Source organism: Piliocolobus tephrosceles, chromosome 5 (assembly GCF_002776525.5).
Source record: "Piliocolobus tephrosceles isolate RC106 chromosome 5, ASM277652v3, whole genome shotgun sequence".
NCBI lineage: Eukaryota > Metazoa > Chordata > Mammalia > Primates > Cercopithecidae > Piliocolobus > Piliocolobus tephrosceles.
The window spans coordinates 23,890,152-23,909,812 of NC_045438.1; the positions used below are offsets into that span (position 1 = coordinate 23,890,152).

The following is a 19,661-nucleotide window of genomic DNA, read 5'->3' on the forward strand; positions in this document are numbered from 1 at the left end:
TTAGTTATTTCTTGCCTTCTGCTAGCTTTTGAATGTGTTTGCTCTTGCTTCTCTAGTTCTTTTAATTGTGATGCTAGGGTGTCAATTTTAGATCTTTCCTGCTTTCTCTTGTGGGCATTTAGTGCTATAAATTTCCCTGTACACACTGCGTTAAATGTGTCCCAGAGATTCTGGTATGTTATATCTTTGTTCTCATTGGTTTCAAAGAACATCTTTATTCTGCCTTCATTTTGTTATGTACCCAGTAGTCATTCAGGAGCAGGTTGTTCAGCTTCCATGTAGTTGAGCGGTTTTGATTGAGTTTCTTAGTCCTGAGTTCTAGTTTAATGCACTGTGGTCTGAGAGACAATTTGTTATAATTTCTGTTCTTTTACTTTTGCTGAGGAGTGCTTTACTTCCAACTATGTGGTCAATTTTGGAATAAGTGCAATATGGTGCTGAGAAGAATGTATATTCTGTTGATTTGGGGTGGAGAGTTCTGTAGATGTCTATTAGGTCCACTTGGTGCAGAGTTGAGTTCAATTCCTGGATATCCTTGTTGACTTTCTGTCTCGTTAATCTGTCTAGTTTTGACAGTGGGGTGTTGAAGTCTCCCATTATTATTGTATGGGAGTCTAAGTCTCTTTGTGAGTCTCTAAGGACTTGCTTTATGAATCTGGGTGCTCCTGTATTGGGTGCATGTATATTTAGGATAGTTAACTCTTCCTGATGAATTGATCCCTTTACCATTATGTAATGGCCGTCTTTGTCTCTTTTGATCTTTGATGGTTTAAAGTCTGTTTTATCAGAGACTAGGATTGGAACCCCTGCTTTTTTTTGTTTACCATTTGCTTGGTAGATCTTCCTCCATCCCTTTATTTTGAGCCTATGTGTGTCTCTGCATGTGAGATGGGTCTCCTGAATACAGCAGACTGATGGGTCTTGACCCTTTATCCAATTTGCCAGTCTGTGTCTTTTAATTGGACCATTTAGTCTACTTATATTTAAGGTTAATATTGTTATGTGTGAACTTGATCCTGTCATTATGATATTAGCTGGTTATTTTGCTCGCTAGTTGATGCAGTTTCTTCCTAGCATCGATGGTCTTTACATTTTGACATGTTTTTGCAATGGCTGGTACCTGTTGTTCCTTTCCATGTTTAGTGCTTCCTTCAGGGTCTCTTGTCGGGCAGGCCTGGTGGTGACAAAATCTCTAAACATTTGCTTGTCTGTAAAGGATTTTATTTCTCCTTCACTTATGAAACTTAGTTTGGCTGGATATGAAATTCTGGATTGAAAATTCTTTTCTTTAAGAATGTTGAATGTTGGCCCCCACTCTCTTCTGGCTTGGAGAGTTTCTGTGGAGAGATCTGCTGTTAGTCTGATGGGCTTCCCTTTGTGTGTAACCCGACCTTTCTCTCTGGCTGCCCTTAACATTTTTTCCTTCATTCCAACTTTGGTGAATCTGACAATGATGTGTCTTGGAGTTGCTCTTCTCGAGCAGTATCTTTGTAGCATTCTCTGTATTTCCTGAATTTGAATGTTGGCCTGCCTTACTAGATTGGGGAAGTTCTCCTGGATGATATCCTGAAGAGTGTGTTCCAACTTGGTTCCATTTTCCCCGTCACTGTCAGGCACACCAATCAGACATAGATTTGGTCTTTTCACATAATCTCATATTTCTTGGAGGCTTTGTTCATTTCTTTTCACTCTTTTTTCTCTACACTTCTCTTCTCGCTTCATTTCATTCATTTGATCTTCAATCGCTGATACTCTTTCTTCCAGATGATTGAGTCGGTTACTGAAGCTTGTGCATCTGTCACGTAGTTCTTGTGTTATGGTTTTCATCTCTATCAGTTCTTCTAAGGACTTATCTACATTGGTTATTCTAGTTAGCCATTCATCGAATCTTTTTTCAAGGTTTTCAGTCTCTTTGCGCTGGTAACGTAGTTCCTCCTTTAGCTCTAAGAAGTTTGATCGACTGAAGCTGTCTTCTCTCGACTTGTCAAAGTCATTCTCCATCCAACTTTGTTCCATTGCTGGCGATGAGCTACATTCCTTTGGAGGGGGTGATGTGCTCTGATTTTTTGAATTTCCAGCTTTTCTGCACTGCTTTTTCCCCATCTTTGTGGTTTTATCTGCCTTTGGTCTTTGATGATGGTGATGTACTGATGGAGTTTTGGTGTGGGTGTCCTTTCTGTTTGTTAGTTTTCCTTCTAACAATCAGGACCCTCAGCTGTAGGTCTGTTGGAGTTTGCTTGAGGTCCACTTCAGACCCTGTTTGCCTGGGTATCAGCAGCGGAGGCTGCAGAAGATAGAATATTGCTGAATGGCAAGTGTTGCTGTCTGATTCTTGCTCTGGAAGCTTCGTCTCAGGGGTGTACCCCGCCATGTGAGGTTTGAGGTGCCAGTCTGCACCTTAGTTGAAAATGCAGAAATCACCCGTCTTCTGTGTTGCTCACACTGGGAGTTGGAGACTGGAGCTGTTCCTATTTGGCCATCTTGGGCACGCCCCCAAGATATTCTTTTTTATTATCTTTAGAAACTTTTTCGTTCACCGTTTATATTTACAGTTTCAGTCTACCTGGTTTGAGGTAAAAGTCAAGACTGATTTGTGTGTTGGGGGGGGGGTGGTTTTTTTGCAGCTCCTCATCTGTTGAAGTTTTTTTCTTTTCAATTTTACTTTTATTTATGTATTTATTTTATTATATTTTAAGTTCTGGGATACAGGTGCAGAATGTGCTGGATTGTTAGATAGATATACTTGTTCCATGGTAGTTTGCTGCACCCATCAACTCGTCATCTAGGCTTTAAGCCCCGCATGCATTAGTTATTTCTCCTAATGCTATCCCTCCCCTTGCCCCCTACCCTCTGACACGCCTTGGTGTGTGATGTTCCCCTCCCTGTGTCCGTGTGTTCTAATCATCCGACTCCCACTTATGAGTGAGAACATGCAGTGTTTGGTTTTCTGTTCTTGTGTTACTTTGCTGATAATGACGGTTTCCAGCTTCATCCATGTCCCTGCAAAGGACGTGAACTCATTCTTTTTCATGGCTGCATATTATTCCATGCTATATATGTGCCACATTTTCTTTATCCAGTCTATCATTGATGGGCATTTGGGTTGGTTCCAAGTCTTTGCTATTGTGAATAGTGCTGCAATAAACATACGTGTGCATGTGTCTTCATTATAGAATTATTTATAATCCTTTGGGTATATACCCAGTAATGGGATTTCTGGGGTAAATGATATTCCTTGTTCCAGATCCAAAAGCAATTGCAACAAAAGCCAGAATTGACAAATGGGATCTAATTAAACTAAAGAACTTATGCACAGCAAAAGAAACTATCATCAGAGTGAACAGGCACCCTACAGAGTGGGAGAAAATTTTTGCAATCTATCCATCTGACAAAGGGCTAATATCCAGAATCCACAAGTAACTTAAACAAATTTACAAGAAAAAAAAAAACATCAAAAAGTAGGTGAAGGATATGAACAGACAATTCCTAAAAGAAGACATTTATGCAGCCAACAAACATGAAAAAATGCTCATCATCACTTGTCATTAGAAAAATGCAAATCAAAACCACAATGAGATACCATTTCATACCAGTTAGAATGGCGATTAATGGCGATTAAAAAGCCAGGAAACGGCAGATGCTGGAGAGGATGTGGAGAAATGGGAATGCTTTTACACTGTTGGTAGGAGTGTAAATTAGTTCAACCAATGTGGAAGACAGTGTGGCGATTCTTCAAGACTGATTTTTTTTAATGGATGTTAAACCAACAGCACAATTTATTGAAAAAAAAAAAAAAAAAAGCACCCTCCCCACTGCTCTGTAGTGTTCATATGGAAGTGGTTTTGTTCTATTCTCTTTTCTGTTCCATTGTTCTATTATCTATCCTTGTGCCACTGTCATACTAATGTAATTCCTGTAGCTTTATGATCAGTCTTATTTCTGGCAGAAATAGTTTTATGACTTTATTTTTCTAGATCAAGAGTAGTAGTCTATTCGAGCTGTTGTATCAAAATACCAAAAACTGAGTAGCTTTTAAACAGCAAGCTACCAGCAAGGCACTTGAGGCTGAAGTTTTCTACTTGGGAATATGCCTTTTCCTCTGATTGCTTCTTGTTACTGTGTGTGTGGTATATCACTTTTAGTTGATGTACTTAAATGTGGTTTTCTTTGTACTGTATTTATCTTGCTTAGAGTTAAGAGATTTCTAGAATTTTTGACTTGATTTTTTAAATCATTTTTAGAAAAATTCAAAGGCATCTAGCACTAAGCCCTGTAGTAGCTTCTGAATAAACAAAAACCCATTATGTGTCAGTAGAGCAGGTACCTTCCCATAATCACTGATGAGTAAAGTGATAGGGACATCAGTGAGTCTGAAATCAATCTGCCCAAATGGTGCACCTCAAAGTAATTAATCTACACAAACTACCTGGAGCTGTGCTTTGCCTGTAGTAGATCTATGTATATTTTGTGATTATTGTTACCACTTTCATTACAGTATTCTCTTCTCTCTGTCATATTAACATATTTCCATTTTTCAAAACAGAGGAAATATGAAATCCTCTAGTATCAAATGAGCAAAATCCAAAGCACCTTGTAAACTATCATGACCAACACTTAAAACCATGTTCAGAGTCATAAACCACACATTTGATAAATTGAGCAATGAGGCCCAAGATTTGTACTTTTTCTCATCCTTTTCTTTGGAGAATTTAATTAATTAGTCTGCCACTTTTCCAAAGGTCTTCATCACCTGAGTCATTAAGTTACTTTTGAGTTCTCCCAGGTGGCAAATTAGCCATGTAGCTTGAACGTTAAGTGGATAATAGTGTCTCTTAATGATGCCTTATAGATGCCTTTAGAGTTAAGCAATTTTTTTTCTTTCAAGGTTGGAAATGTTTTGTTCAGAAAAACAGAAGAGCATCTTTTTCAGTGATATAAATAGTTATATTAACATTGAACACATAGAGCAGCAAAATATCTTTAAGTACTTAATAGGAGATAAAATCCAGTAAACAGAAGTTAGATGATATGTTATTGAGAATGTTAACTTGATACTAAAAAATTGACATTTTTGGAGATATATGGTATCATGGTTATGGTTTTAAAAAGACTTCTTAATTTTTTAGCCCCATACTGAAATATTTATGAATGAAATGACATGATATCTGGTATTTTCTTCAAAATAACATGGGAGGGCCGTATTACTCAGGGTATGGAAGAAATAAGATTGGCTATAAGTTGACAATGTAAGCTAGAGGATGGCTGTTTAAGGATTCATAATGCCAATCTGCCACCCTTCACATATACTTTTAATTATCTCTAATAAAAAGTTTTTTGGCCGGGCGCGGTGGCTCAAGCCTGTAATCCCAGCACTTTGGGAGGCCGAGACGGGCGGATCACGAGGTCAGGAGATCGAGACCATCCTGGCTAACACAGTGAAACCCCGTCTCTACTAAAAAATACAAAAAACTAGCCGGGCGAGGTGGTGGGCGCCTGTAGTCCCAGCTACTCGGGAGGCTGAGGCAGGAGAATGGCGTAAACCCGGGAGGCGGAGCTTGCAGTGAGCTGAGATCCGGCCACTGCACTCCAGCCTGGGCGACAGAGCGAGACTCCGTCTCAAAAAAAAAAAAAAAAAAAAAGTTTTTTAAACTATTGGGTAAATATTAGGTGAATTAATACCAACAAATCCCAATTGCTAGAAGACTATCAATACCAATTTAATTGCTACATTCTCAAGGTCTATGAAGGCAGGATTCATGGCTCAATTCACTTTATACTATGAACTTTTTATATTACCTATCCTATTATTAGGAGCTTGATACAAGTTTTTTTGGTGTATTAATGATCTTTCTTTTCTAATTTAATTTTTTGAGTTCTGTGAAACATGTGCAGGATGTGTAGATTTGTTGCATAGGTAAATATGTGCCAGGGTGGTTTGCTGCAACTATCAACCCGTCACCTGGGTACTAAGCCCCACATGCATTAGATGTTTTTCCTAATGCTCTCCCTCCCTCCTCCCCGTCCCCTGACAGGCTCAGTGTGTGTTGTTCCCTCCTGCCCCCAACCCCTGCTGTGTCCATGTGTTCTTGTTGTTCAACTCCCACTTATAAGTGAGAACATGTGATGTTTGGTTTTCTGTTCCTGCTTTAGTTTGCTGAGGATAATACCTTCCAGCTCCATCCATGTCCCTATAAAGGACATGGCCTCATTCCTTTTTATGGCTGCATAGTATTCCATGGTGCATATGTACCACATTTTTTTTTCTTTTTTAAAATAATTTTACTTTAAGTTCCGGGATGCATGTACCAAAGCAGGGGGTGCAATCCTAGTCTCTGATAAAACAGACCTTAAACCAACAAAGATCAAAAAAAGACAAAGAAGGGCGTTACATATTGGTAAAGGGATCAATGCAACAAGAAGAGCTAACTGTCCTAAATATATATGCACCTGATACAGGAGCACCCTGATTCATAAAACAAGTTCTTAAAGACCTACAAAGAGGCTTAGACTCCCACACAATAATAGCGGGAGATTTTAACACCACATTATCAATGTTAGACAGATCAACAAGACAGAAAATTAACAAGGACATCCAGAACTTGAACTCAGCTCTGGATCAAGTGGACGTAATAGACATCTAGAGAACTCTCCACCCTAAATCAACAGAATATACATTTGTCTCAGTGCCACGTGGCACTTATTCTAAAATCAACCACATAAATGGAAGTAAAACATTCCTCAGCAAATGCAAAAGAACTGAAATCATAACATACAGTCTCTCAGACTATAGTGCAATCAAATTCGAACTTAGGATTAAGAAACTCATTCAAAACCACACAACTACATGGAAATTGAACAACCTGCTCCTGAATGACTCCTGGATAAATAACAAAATTAAGGCAGAAATCAAGAAGTTCTTTGAAACCAATGAGAACAAAGAGACAACATACCAGAATCTCTGGGACCCTGCTAAAGCAGTGTTTAGAGGGAAATTTAGAGCACTAAATGCCCACATCAGAAAGCTGGAAAGATCTGAAATCAATACCCTAACATCACAACTGTAGAAAAGCAAGAGCAAACAAATTCAAAAGCTAACAGAAGACAAGAAATAACTAAGATCCGAGCAGAATTGAAGGAGATAGAGACATGAAAAAACCTTCAAAAAAATCAATGAATCCAGGAGGTGTGTTTTTGAAAAAAATAACAAAAATAGATAGACCACTAGGTAGACTAATAAAGAAGAAAAGAGAGGGCAATCAAATAGACACAATAAAAATGATAATGGGGTGTCACCACTGATCCCACAGCAATAGAAACTACCATCAGAGAATACTATAAACACCTCTACACAAATAAACCAGAAAATCTAGAAGAAATGGATAAATCCCTGGACACATACACCCTCCCAAGACTAAACCAGGAAGAAGTCAAGTCCCTGAATAGACCAATAACAAGTTCTGAAATACAGGCAGTAATTAATAGCCTACCAACGAAAAAACGCCCAGGACCAGACGGATTCACTGCTGAATTCTACCAGAGGTACAGAGGAGCTAATATCATTCCTTCTGAAACTATTCCAAACAATTGAAAAGGAGGGACTTCTCCCTAACTCATTTTATGATGCCAGCATCATCCTGATTCCAAAACCTGGCAGAGACACAACAAAAAAAGAAAACTTCAGACCAAAATCCCTCATGAACATGGATGCGAAAATCCTCAATAAAATACTGGTAAACCAAATCCAGCAGCACATCAAAAAGTTTATCCACCATGATCAAGTCAGCTTCATCCCTGGGATTCAAGACTGATTCAACATATGCAAATCAATAAATGTAATCAATCACATAAACAGAATCAGTGACAAAAACCACAATTATCTCAATAGATGCAGAAAAGGGCTCCGGTAAAATTCAACATTCCTTCACGTTAACTCTCAATAAACTAGATATTGATGGAACATATCTCAAAATAATAAGAGCTATTTATGACAAACCCATAGCCAATATCATACTGAATGGGCAAAAGCTGGAAACATTCCCTTTGAAAACTGGCACAAGATGAGGATGCTGTCTCTCACCACTCCTATTAATGATCTTTGTTCTTACTTCTGTTAAAAATTAGCAGTGAAGTACTGCATTTATTAATTAGCTTGATTAATATATATTGATCTGTACATATATATTAAAACCTCATGTTGTATGCCATAAATACATAAAATTTTTGTCAATTTAAAAAAAAAATCTCATTGATTCCACTTCCAAAATACACCCTGCATCTTGTTACCTCTCAGTCGTCTATCAACTGCCTGTAACAGTTAGACATCACTTGTGGGAAGAGCCATTGAATCCAGACTTCCAGAATTCTCCCAGCCTTCACTTTTATTCCTCTACAGTCTCTTCTCCAAGAAGAGCATGTCAGTCCTCCTCTTAAAACCAGTGATTCGTATTGTCCATAATACAGACTTTTTACCATGGCCAACAAGGTCCATGTGATCTGCCTTCTGCCTGACTCTCCAATTTCATCTCATACTGTTCTCTCCCTCCTTTAGTATATATTTTTGTCACTGAGTTCTGTGCTCTGAGCAGAGGCACATCAGACACCTTCTGGCTGGAGCCAATGTTCTTGTTTCCTTTGTTTGCTGTCTCTTCCCCACATTCTCTGCATGACAGGCCTTTCAGTTCTCAACTCAGGTTGTCATTTCCTTAGAGATTGCTTCCATGATGTGTAGTTCATTCATAACACAGGTTACAGTCTGCCTTGTTTATTTGCTTGTTTATTAGTCATTTCCTCCAGTAGAAACCCTGTGTTTCTCTCTCCTCTTATCTCACCAGAAGTCCATCACACTACTTAGCTCACAGAAACCACATTTCACTGAAATGAAAGATGTGATCAATCGTAGGATGATTTGGTTATACACCATCAAGAAAGTAAAAACACTGCCAAGTAAACTACGTACAATACTAATTTCTTTTGATTATAAAAAACTTGACTTTCAAGAAATTAAAATGTGCTTTTTAAATGCATTCTTGAATTGATGAAATACATACCTGTTGAACACATGAAAAAGTGTACTTCACTTAATCATAATTAGTTGTTTGCTAGTGATCTTTTGAGGGCAATTTTTTGAAAAAGATACCCATGTAGAGGCCAAGAGATTGCATAGGTGATGAGTAACACTATATTATGAAAAAGAGGATATTGTTAGTATGAAGAAGAATGATTGTATGAGTAGCAGTTCCAAACTGCCAATTACTGGCTTGTCAACAACGACCCCAGTTCTGTAGGCCTTGAGTGGGCCAGGAAACTGGAATGCCCAACAGACACTTTAAGAGACTCGTATACAGTTGTTCTGGAAATAGATTCAACCCTCTACAGAGGGAAGACAGAAAACAGAGATGTAAATTGCTAGAGCTGGCAGTGGGTAGGTATGGGAATATGCATCTGATTGCCTCTATGTGTTCAATAAAATATGAGGTCTTTGGTTCAATGTAGTAGGATAGGGATGTTGGAGCCTTGAGAAAGAAGGGAAGGGAAGGAATAGTCAATGCAGAGGGTATGAAATCTAGAGGAAGTAATATATTCTATGGAAATTGAATAGGTTTGCAGATTTGAGAAATACTGCAGTAGAAAAGTAAGTGTTTGATTGGATGTTGGATGGTATCCTGATGTGGTTGAGTAATAAATACCCACTGCTGAAGGAGTATCAAGACAACCTGCCCTCTTTAGCTGCCTTGGATTGTTCTAGTCCATAAACTGCATTCAGTTTCCATAAAACCTGTCCATTCCTGAGTGGCTGTGAAATTGCTGCCTCCACTGTTATCATTTATATAGTTAAAATGAACTCATAGGTGAGGAAGACTGGATTCGAACACTGACCTGACAATAAAAAATTCAGGCTCTTAATCACAAAAATGTACTGCTGCCCAATAACAAGTGCCTCTCGAGGTGGCCCAAGTAAGCCCATTTTCTGTGGACTTAAAAAAAAACTATCTTTCACATTCTGAAAACTGCATAGTTTTCTATTTAAATAGGAAAAACATACAGACCCCTAAGATGGCTTCATGCTTGGCCCTTGCTGGTCCAAGCTGGTTCATCTTTGCATAACAGCCTCATCTTTCCTTACTCACACTTTGTGGTCCAGGCTGCTGCTCATCTTGAAGAGCCGTCCCAAGGCTGTGATCTTTAAATTCAGATGCATGTGCATTTGGGCGCTATACAAGTTCAGATGCGTGTGCATTTGGGGTATGCTAGTGCTGTGTTCTCTTTCCTCCAGGCCTTTGCCCAAGTTGTCTCTTTTGTCTGCTTGGAACCCCTTCTCACCTTTGTTTGGCTAAATCCTGCTAGTCTTAAGCTCTCACTTGAAACCTCACTTTTTCCAAGAAACCTCTTTGGATGCCCCCAAGTCTGAGGTTACTGTACTTCTCCTGACACCTTGTACTCACCATTTTGCATCCTGATTGCCTCTTTACTGACCTGCACCTGCAAAGCTTCAGTCCCTAGCCCGTACCTGCCTCAGAATCGTGCTTGATAAATGTCTACAGAATATTAAAAGAGGAAACATTTAGTCATTTTTTAATGCTTAAGTTCTATACTTCATTAAACCAGGTTCTTAGTATGTTACACAGGGGTTTTTAGCTACACAAAAATCTCCTGAGAATTTTTGTCTTGAGGCAGAACAAAATAATTTATTCTAAAACATAATTTGAATTATAATAGCATCGTAAGACTGTAACATGAATAATAAAATCTGATTGGGACTGTGAGCAGACTCATCGGAAAAAGTAGAAAAAAATGGGCACATATTTTTAAATCCTCTCTGGGCCATGTTTTGTACAACAGTAGCATAAAGTTATGCAACAATTTATACTTTTAACAGGTCAATACTAATAAGGAGAATTATCCAAAGCCAGCCTCTTTCATTGTGCTTTCAGCTTAGCTCATGTTCTTTACTGATATTCAACATGTCAGCCTGCAACTTCTTAACTACCTTACCTCAAGCTTGTGCCAGATAAATAGCAATGTTAACAGTTACTATGAATTTAGTTTTCTTTTTTTAACTGCTCTCTGTGATGTTTTTCTTTCCCCAAACTGCGTGGCTTTCTCCTACTCCTACCTGAGTCTTCATAGCATACTTTTCTACTGCAAGTGTGTATGCTTTGCTTTCTGAGAATGTCAGATTCCCCCAAATAAAAAAGAAAGGGTTTGGTGTTGTTTGTCCTCTGGAGTTTTTAGTGCCTCCCTTTACTACATTAGGATGGACAAAAGAGATTGTAATGCCATGAATATAAAGAGTTATTGTTCACTACTTACAAAAAACACTCTAGCTACTCATTATTTTAAAGTTGTTTATTTTAATCATTTAAAAATTAGTTGTGTCCATACTTTGTGCTGTAATCTTTTATTGTAATCTTTAATGCTAACCATATCTAGTACTCCATACCACATACTAAATGTCACGTTTTGATGTATCCTCCCTTCTCTCCTAATCTAGCGCCATAGTCCTTTGAATACATTAATTTTGTAAAGTATCTCAGTAGTAGCCAGATTTCATAAGGATTTTTTTACACTGTTGTAGCTGGTTTCATTTTCTTACTTGTTCCTATGATTCTCATTATATAGGAACTATTTACTTTATGTTCTTAACACAGAAGGGTCAGAGGAAACGGTTATTTTTCGTAACATTTTTAAACTATTAGGCATTCTACATTACAGAATCTCTTTTGTCCTTTTAAAATAGTAAAAAGTGCCCAGAGTTTAGTGCTGAAGTATTCTGCAATGATGTTGAAAAATATGAAACACCTTTTAGTTGGCATGTTGTCTAAATGCTGCCTGACCCTGCAGTTCTTGCAGTTGGTGCATCATCTGAATGCTGTGTAACCTTGCAGTTTCCAGAAACATGAGATGATCATTTGCTTCTTTGGTGAGCCTGTGGCTTAGGTCCATTTCTTTTCACAAAAACAATGATCAGAGAAGACTTAAATGCCCTGTAAATCATTTCAGAAACATTATATAGTGATTATTTTGGTATTGCCTAAAGCAGGTATCAAGGTGATTAACATTGATTATGTTATCTTAAAAATTGCACACAATCCTTTATTGCAATCATGAAATAAGTAATACTGTATACAAAAAAAAAAAAAATGAAAGAAAATAACCAGTGACTTTTTTTCCTTCCATCTGCTCTTCCATCATGCAGGTACAACTTGGCCAAGTAGAAATCAAATGCCCCATCACAGAGTGTTTTGAATTCTTGGAAGAAACAACTGTTGTCTATAACTTAACGCATGAAGACTCCATCAAGTATAAGTACTTCTTGGAACTTGGCCGTATTGATTCCAGCACCAAGCCATGTCCTCAGTGCAAGCACTTTACAACCTTCAAGAAAAAAGGACATATTCCCACCCCTTCCAGATCAGAAAGCAAATACAAAGTAAGCATTTTCGCCAGAGTTGTGGGTTAGATGTCACATAGCAGAAGCAGCCAGATTAGATCCACTTGTGGTGGGCATTAAGGGGGCTTCTTTCCTTTACGGAGCTAAAGGTGAGCATATATTGGCCATCATTCTGGAAGCCTATGGTTTGGGGAGGCTGATGATAAGAGAGCACACTTAAGGAATTAATTACAGTTTTGTCTTTGACTTTAACCATGTTAAAAATTAATCTAGTAACCTTATTGGAAGACTGATCTTTAATAATAGTTACTACTACCAAATACTAAATAAATAATAAGGCTTTTTCTTTAGTATTATGGACTTGATTTTTTTTTCAGTGGTCCCAATGTAAGTGTCCTCTTGCTCTAGCTATAATAGGTAAAAATAGAATAAAAGATATCATTCATTTATTCAACAAATACAGAATGCTGTATATGCTAGGCAGTGTGTTAAGTTTGGAGGCTATAGAGCAAATGTGATATAGTCCCTGCTTCAGAAAAGTCTAATGAAGATGGGAGAGACGTGTGTTCTAAAAATGACCATCCAATATGGTTAGAAAAAAAACACAAAACTGTGTACATATAGGGTGCTTTGAGGACACTTAAAGGAGGGTTGGGCTCTAGGATGTCAGGAATGGCTTCACAGAGGAGCTGCAGTTCTCCAGACAGATAAACATGGTGAGCATTTCAGAGCAAGGAATGAGTAAGTGCACGGCCCCTGAGGCTAAGGCCAGGCTTGTTGCAATCAAGTGCTTCTAGAGCTGGTGGAGAGTAGGGGAGAGGCAGCTGATCGGGCAGATAAGAGCAGATCATGTTGAGTCTTGTGCAGTTTGCGCAGAAGTTTGGATTTAACTCTGTAAGCATTAGAGAATTAGAGAAATGTCATCTGGCAGCATTCATAGAAACTATCACAGGAGGGCCAGACAGAAGCCTGGGAAACCAAGGCAACAACTGTGGCAGCAGAGCATTGCTTCACTGCCCTGATCGTGTATTAGAATCACCCAAGAGCTTTCCTGACACACCAATGCCCCAGGCCCACCCAGAACAATTGTCTTCCAAAGTTTTGAGCCTCACCAGGTGACTAATCCACAGCAGAGAATCTTTGCAGTAAATGAAGCAGAAAACCAGTGAGGCTGTGGCAGTAGTTTTCATCCTTGTCATTACAGCAAAATGGCAGGATGAAGTGGTTTCAAAGGCTGTTTGAAGTCCTCTGCATTTAAGGTAAGTTTCTGGTCACATTCCCTTTCTTGAGAGCAGCACTTACATTATTCATCTTGTAGCTTTGAGGGGACCATGGTTTAGCAGGTAGTTTCCTCTGCTGTTGCAGTGATAAGCTACGGTATTTGTAGGTTAATCAAAGCTTCTTCATGAGTCGTTCTTTGAAACTGCTTGACTCTCATAGTTAATTTACTGTTTTTATGTAAGCCATTCTCTATCAGGTATAACTGTTAGAAAAAAAATCCTTTTTTTCCCTTCTATAAAAAGCATTATTTTTGAGGTTGCAAAATTGTATAACTAAAGTATTGCCCTACAGTGGTGTTGAAAGGTAACTGAACATTAATAGAATACTTTTATATCATGCTATATATCCTTAGATTATTTTAAGTTATTTTTATTGCAGTTGTGTGTTACTGTGTAAGAACAGGAATTTAGAAGGGCTTATAATTCCATAAATTAGGATATTCAATTTTTTTCTAATATTTGATATATAGAAACTCAGACTATATTAATTTTTAAAATTGCAGTAATGAAAACATGTACAAAATTGAGTTAGAGTGGCAATAATTGAGTAATTTTTAAATGTGTTGTTTTCATGAAATGGGTAATGGAGTTATAATTTAAGTCAAAATTATGGCAACAGTGAAATGTTTTATGTCTCATTTCATCTAAAATCACCAAAATCCTGTTGTGATGAGTGTAATGTATCACAGTACACATGTATTGAGAGTGAAATGTGTAAAAATTGACAAATAGAAGATTCTATATTTATATAATTTTGAGTGATCCCATGCTATTCTGGTAACATTTTCCAGAGGTCAGGCTTCTCCAATGTCTATTGATTTGTGGGTAAGGAGAGAAGCTGGGACAAATGAATCAACATCTTAAATTTGTTAAACTCAACTGATTCCTTTCGATTAGTAGAGGAAAAGAAAAATTTGCTTTGGTGTGAGGAGGAATTCAGCAACACAATAAATATTGATTATGAAGCAGTTAAGATCCTCAGCAGTGGGTGTGAGGTGGATATCTCATTACACTATAAAATGAAACTTCAGCAAATTTCAAAAGAGTAAAACTACCACAGAATTTGAGGATGATTATTTTTGTTACTCTTCTTTACTAGTGTAGAAGAGAAGATCGATAACAGAAGTCTGTAATCTCCTCGATCTGTGTTGTACAAAGTTCTAGCAATGATTCAAGTAATTCCTGAAGCAATAATTTTTACTTCTTTTAGTGTAAAGTTTATATAACATTTTTCATCATGAAACTCTGTGGTCTACATTAACATTAACTACCTGATTTACATGCCCATACCTGTCTGGGTATTATAGGTAAGGAGAGCACTGACATGGATACCCCAGCCAACCAATTGTGAGATTCATGGGCCCAGTATGGCACCCTGTACTGAGATTAAGATCTTTGTTCTTTGTGATGAACAGGTGAACATTTTTTATTTTGCAGTATTTTTAAAAATTCAATAGAATAAGGTAGTTCCAAATTGGTGTCATTTATTGTAACTTTAAGAGGAGTGAATTCAAGTACTCACACACAATACATTGCATCATAAGGCAACAGAAACAGAAAAAAAAAAAGATTGCTGCTATTGTCTGACATATCTGTGCAATTTAACGTCTCTTTATAGTAATGTTTACAGGCTTAACTGGGTTTGTATCTATTGATAAAACCCTTGTAATGTTTATTTTAATATCATTCTGAGTCATTGATTCACAGTATCTTGATCCAAGATGCCATTCTTTGAAAATTTATTATGGCTTTTGCTGTCAGTTCAGCTGTTTGAAAATATTATAGCTGTTTTATAGCTGCGATAGTGCTTCTCACATGAAGTTTGAGACCTAAAATATCATATTTGGGGGTTTTAATTTTTGTAAAGACCACTTGTCAAATTGTTTGTACTCAGCAGGTGGATAAAGGGTAAAAAGAATATAACAATAAGCAGTAACTAGAGCTCTTACCTGTCCATTTATCCTTCTAGGCCCAACACCCAACAATTCCCTTCTGGCAAAAATTTGAGTAAATAGAGCTTTACATTATGTTCTGAACATTGTCAAACTCATACTAGATCAAATAGAACAAGTGCATTTGTGAATTGAGAGATTTACATTCAGACAACCTTGCCTTTTGTCAAATCCAGTCTCACTTTTTCACTCATAGTATTTCTGTCTTCGTCTCCCTAAAACTCTTGTCATGATGCCAAAAAGGCTTACCATTCCATTTCTACCAGATTGACTTCAATTTCCAACTAGAAATCTAATTTCTAACCTGAATAGTTCCTATAATTTATCAGTGCAACAGCAACCACATATCAATAAGAGAACAAGTTAATGATGGAGAAATAAAAAATATTGAAGTTGTGACTCTAATGTCCTCATGTGATGCCTGGAGACAGACACATCACCCACACCGAAAGCTTTTTACCATAGCAGTTATCACCTGGGATTTTATGATACGTGTTTGTGGTTATTTGCTTTAAGTTTCTCTTTCTAACTGGTCTCTAGGAGTCCAGGTCCAGGTTCACTTAATTCACTGCTGCTAACCTGTGTCAAGCGCTATGTCTGGTAGAGGGTGCACTCAAAATATATTTGTTGAAGAATTCATTTAAGAGTAAACACATTAAGCCTTGAGATGTTGCATTTACCAGAATGGAAAAGGCAGGTCAGAGCACTGCTTTCAAACTGGAATTAAACTCTCAGCCTGTCACACACTAGCTCTGTCACCTTGAGTATCGTTTCCACGTCTTTAACTGGGGATAGTAATAGTACTTATATCATAAGAATATAGTAAGAATTAAATGAGATCACACATATAAATTGCTTAGCACCATGTATGATACATACTGGAAAGGATTATGATTATTATTATTATTAGGCAAAGAAAGCAGAATGAGCAACCCTGGGTATTGAGAAGGGCATGGGGGAGTAGAAAAGAATATAGTTGAAGTAAAACATGGGGTGAGTGGTGGACAGTGGGCATAAAGGAGGGGTAAAATTGACTATGTCTGGAAGAGGAGGAGCAGGTTTGGGAAATGGAAAATTAATTCAGTTTGAAATATGTTGATAGTTTTAAGTTTGAAGACCCTTTAGGGCATCAAAGAGATGTCCAGAAAACATGACTCAGGAGTGATTTGGTGGAAGTCATCAATATTGGGAGCAGTGAAAGGGATGGTCATTGAACTTACGAAAATGAAAAAAATATTCTTTGGGAGATAGAGGAGGTGATAGCAGTTCGTTACGGAAAAGAGGAGAGACGTATAAAGGATTAAAAGTAGTTATTTTATTCATACAAGTTGTACTGAGGTAGGTGCATTTCTAAGTTTCGTTCTTATTCCAAGTGTAGACTTAAGAAATGATCCCCCTTTTCATATCGATTTGGAGAAAGAGTTGAAGGTCATGCTCATCAACATGTTAGAGAACATGTTAGAGGTAATTCTCTTGTTGGTTTTCTTCAGACAAGACTAATAATAATCCCCACTCTTCTTCCCACAAAGGTTAAGCAGAATCTTGATAATTTATACAATGGCACTTTTGACACATCTTTCACCACCAGGTGAAAGAAGAAAAGCCAATAAAATTCCCTGGAGAAACTCTGTCTGTGTTCTTACCTTATTTCTCTAGCTGTCTTTTTTTCTTTCTTACAAACCCTCTGAGTAGAAATTACATTTTATAAACACTAAACAAATATTTCTCATGTGGTAAAAGAATTTTCTAAGGGCTTTAAGAATACAGTCAAATCAATCGGTTGTTGAGAACTGGTGTACTTTAAAACGTGCTTAATCTTCCTTCTGGTAGAGATGACTTGAGAACTGTTTCCCATATGTAAAAATGTGTAAAGTTTTCCCATGAACATGTAATTAGTATGCTGTTTTGTTCCAGTTTTCCCTAACACCATCACTTTAAGTTGACAGTGTTTACAAATGGAGAATCTGGTTGTGCATCTTCCCTGCAAGGTTAGGGTAACTTACAACACACACTGATTTCTCTTGGGATTAATATATCACTCATGTCAAGAGCAGATAGAAAAAAGTGTAGTTTCTTAAATGGTTGTTGTTGGCATAGATTTATGAGGCAGATAAAGACAAAGTTGTCTGGCCCTGTTGATAGACGCCAGTGTAAATAAAGTGTGTGTTACATACATTACCCTTGAAAAAAATATGTAACACTCAGCTATGATGCAAGCCTACTAAATTATATTAGCATTTCTTTCTTCAGTTACTAATGAAGTGTTTTGCTAAGGCTGTTCTTTGTTTGCTTTTTTGATGCATAAATTAGACACAATGTTTTTAGAGGTTTTTAACTTGTGCTTGAACGTCTAACAGCCAAATGTTGGAATTTATCTGATATTTTAGCCTACACTTCACCTTAAAAACAAACAAAGAAACAAAAAAAACTATAGTAATAATCAAATCTTGCAGCTAGGATAAATTGACCTGCAGTGGTACTAAGAACTGTTTTCACTTTATCGCATTGTCATTGGGTCCTTAGCACAATGAACAAGTGAAGAATCCTCTCTCTGATGTCCCCCGTGATAGTGTGTTAAAGTAGACCAAGTGTGGTGTTCATTATAAAATGGTCTGGAAGATATTCTGAAAGAAATAAAGTGAAGACCTTAGATTTTTTATCTACCACCCTCTGTGGTACTACCTTTCCATATTTACCTACTTAGATTTGTAAGAGAATCTACTGGTGCTGTGTACACAGTTCACGGATGCCCTCTACAATATTCCTACCACTTGGCCATGCAGACTCTGAACACTGCTTTTGTTAAGGAACTTGTTGTTAATAGAATCATTCCTTTCCATTTCAAAAACCTCAGATTTGAAAGAATTCATTGTTACCTTTGGGCTAAGGTATGCTTCCCTCCTGCCTTCACTTATTCCTCACAGAGAATATTCCCATTTCCTTTTGTACACTGTACCACAATGGACCTCTTGCTACTTTATGTGGGTACCTCTTGTGAGATGTCATCCTGATGCTGTTGTGTTCAGAACAGGACATCTTGTTCAAAACAGTATGATACCACATTTTTCTGGCCAGAACTTTAGGCTATGCAAATCAGAGAAGAATTTTCCAGTACCCTTTGTATTCACCAGTGAAGAAGTGGGTCCTCAGACAAGAAATAGACCCAGACAAATGCTTCTCTGGGCTTTGCTCTGTGGATTTACAGGAAGAGTCTGTAAATGCCTAAGGTGTTTCCAGGTGGTAGGAGCAAGACACACTGATATGGAATAGTGATTTTCAAATTAGGGAGAGAGTACTTTTTCAAACAACCCCCATTCTCAAGTTCGACATGCTGTCCAAAAAAAAGCATGAGTCTGGCTTGAACATAAAAGCTAGTATTAAGGTGAATGCTTTGTGTAATAAATAATTGTGTTGCATGTGTAAAAGGAAACCAGTACTGAGGGAGTTCAGTAAGGTTATTTATATAAACAGCACCATATCTCAATATAGCTTACCTTGTCATGTGTTACTCTGCATTTTGTGTGTGTGTGTGTGTGTGTGTGTGTGTGGTTTTATTTGTTTATTTTGTTTTGGTCTGCTGTTGGTCCTCAGCCTTTAGGAAAGTTTCTCTTTCCCTTTCCAGCTTAGTTTTAGCTGTGCTGTGAGAAACTAAGGCAAGGATCACTTGGCCACATTCGCACTGTGTTCAAGGGTGCAGTGTCTCATGAAGGCTGTATGTTACTGGCATTTCCATGCAGGGAGAGCTCCCCAAGTACGCAGTGAAATCTCAGGGAGTAAGATCAAGGCAAGAAGTCAAAACATATTTTCCCATTTGGAGAATTTCTTTCCATTGCCACCCTTTCTTTCCAAAGCCACAATCTGGCTTTAGGATTTGATGTTATAAGGGAGCAAACAGTGCTTCCTTGAAAGTATTTGAAGCCATGCATCAAGAGTCATTTTCTCCTCTCTATAACATGCTGTACCTCTCCACAGCTCATCTTCAAGAAAAGCATCTTCAGTTTTTAAAACATTTTTATAACTAATAACTACAAGATTTCA

The 19,661-nt window shown here is 37.6% G+C and overlaps 1 protein-coding gene across 1 annotated transcript in view; it reads left to right on the forward strand.

The window, feature by feature from the left end:
- Positions 1 to 19,661, forward strand: part of RNF217 (ring finger protein 217) — a 127,899-nt gene that overhangs the window by 75,537 nt on the left and 32,701 nt on the right. Inside the window, exon 2 of the mRNA XM_023230699.2 lies at positions 12,197 to 12,430. Within this exon, the coding sequence (XP_023086467.1) occupies positions 12,197 to 12,430 (234 nt within the window). The remainder of the gene's footprint in view (positions 1 to 12,196; positions 12,431 to 19,661) is intronic.